General features: G+C 43.8%; 1 protein-coding gene across 2 annotated transcripts in view; it reads right to left on the reverse strand.

Annotated features, from left to right (window-relative positions):
- The window catches only part of POLR1A (RNA polymerase I subunit A), a 75584-nt gene extending 73755 nt beyond the window's left edge, over positions 1–1829 (reverse strand). Inside the window, exon 1 of one of the 2 annotated variants that reach the window (XM_023251845.2) lies at positions 1661–1829. In XM_023251845.2, coding sequence (XP_023107613.2) covers positions 1661–1677 — 17 coding nt within the window. In that variant the 5' untranslated portion in view covers positions 1678–1829. Of the gene's footprint in view, positions 1–1378; positions 1578–1660 lie in introns of those variants that run through there. The other variant, XM_023251841.2, reaches the window with a different exon arrangement.
- Between the last annotated feature and the right edge of the window lie 26 nt (positions 1830–1855).

The raw sequence follows: 1855 nt of genomic DNA on the forward strand, positions 1-1855 counted from the left end.
GGCCCACATTGGGCGTGGAATCTACTTAAAAAAAAAAAAATCTTTCCAAATTTCAGGTGAAAAAATGCTACTCCACCATACATTAAAGCTTATATATTTATTTTGAGACAGAGAGAGCACGAGCAGGGGAGGGCCATAGAGAGAGAGAGAATCCCAAACAGGATCCACACTGTGGAGCCCAACTCAGGGCTTGAACCCATGAACCATGAGATCAGGACCTGAGCAGAAACCAAGAGTCAGATGCTTAACCAGCCGAGCCACCCAGGTGCTCCATTTTAATTTTTTATTACAATATTTCTTTTAAACTGCTTTAGTCCTTTACTTTTAATTAAAATCTTAATGGTTTCATTATTGTCACGAGCTCCTTACACGAGGACCTTAATCATTTACTATAATGGTGGCAAATATTTTTCTCAGTTTATAATTTGCCTTTTGTCATTTTTCACATTAAAGTTTTTTTTAAAGTAAAAAAAAAAATTTTTTTTGAAAGAGAGAGAAGAGAGAGACAGCGTGAGCAGGGGACGGTCAGAGAGAGAGAGGGACACACAGAATTCAAAGAAGACTCCAGGCTCCCAGCTGTCAGCAAAGCCCAACAGTGGGCCGAACTCAAGAACTGAGAGATCATGACCCAAGCCAAAATTGGAGGCTCAACCAATTGAACCACCCTGGCGCCCCTCACATTAAAGTTTTAAAAATTCTTTAACAGTTTCCTTGAGATATAGCTCACATACTACACAACTCTTAAACCGTACGCTCAGTGGTTTTTAGCTTATCTACAGAGTTGTACAATCATCACCATTAGTCTATTTAGAACATTTTCATCCGTAGTAAAACAAACCCTGTATCCATTAGAAGTCATTCTCCTTGTCACAGAAATAAAAGAACCTAAAAACAGTAAGGTCCTGCAAATAAAGTTTCGAAGGTGTGGCCAACAAATGCTACGGTGATCAAAATGAGGACTTAAGAGAGTCCCTTGATTTAGCAACTGGGCAGACAATATAGGGGGTCCTAGCAAAGAGAATATGTCACTTAAACTGAGTCTTGAAGGATAATCATTTTGACAAATTGCGTTCTTAACCACGTCAGGGACATTACAGCAACTCTGCAAACGCTAATTACCAAGGAAACTGATGGATGGGAACATTGCAATGTGGGAACCTTCATCCCCCCCAGCGCAAACTCTAACCTAGCCCCACCGGGTTCTAGGCAGTCCACGCCAATCCACGACGTTCCCGGAACTACGGGTCCCAAAAGGCCAAGCGCCACACAACCACTAACTCGGAGGATAAACTGGGCGCAAGACCTCTTGGGAACAGTAGTTCATGGCGCCAACCTCAACAAGCAGGCTCTGCATGCTTCCTCCCCACCATCTCCTTACTTGAGCTCGTCGGCCGAATACATCCCGAAGGAAATGCCCTGCAGCCTCCGCCAGGGCATGGTCTTCGAGCCCAACATCCTTCACGTAAGCTGCGAGTTCTGACACCCAGAGAGAGATTCCAATGACCACGGGCAACTTAACTCAGCTTAAAGCCCGCAGCCACCATGTGATTTACATTCCGCTTACGCGCGAGAAAAGCTCGCTGAAATGAGATTTACGTGGACGAGACCACTTTCACGGTAGGGGGGGAAGTAATTTGACGACTTACGCTCATTTACTCACCCTCTTATTTTGAACATAGCGAAGAAATAGGTCACTAAAATAATCGTTTTGGAAAGTTTCTCCGAGGAAAGCGAGGCATTTTGATCTTTTAACTTCCGTAACAAAGTCTTTCAAACCACGAGCTTTTAACCTATTTCTTGATTGATTTTGTCTTGTTCCGTCTCAGCCAATAGCCGAGCTATTCCCCGCCCCCGC

This window comes from Felis catus, chromosome A3 (genome assembly GCF_018350175.1).
Source record: "Felis catus isolate Fca126 chromosome A3, F.catus_Fca126_mat1.0, whole genome shotgun sequence".
Lineage (NCBI taxonomy): Eukaryota > Metazoa > Chordata > Mammalia > Carnivora > Felidae > Felis > Felis catus.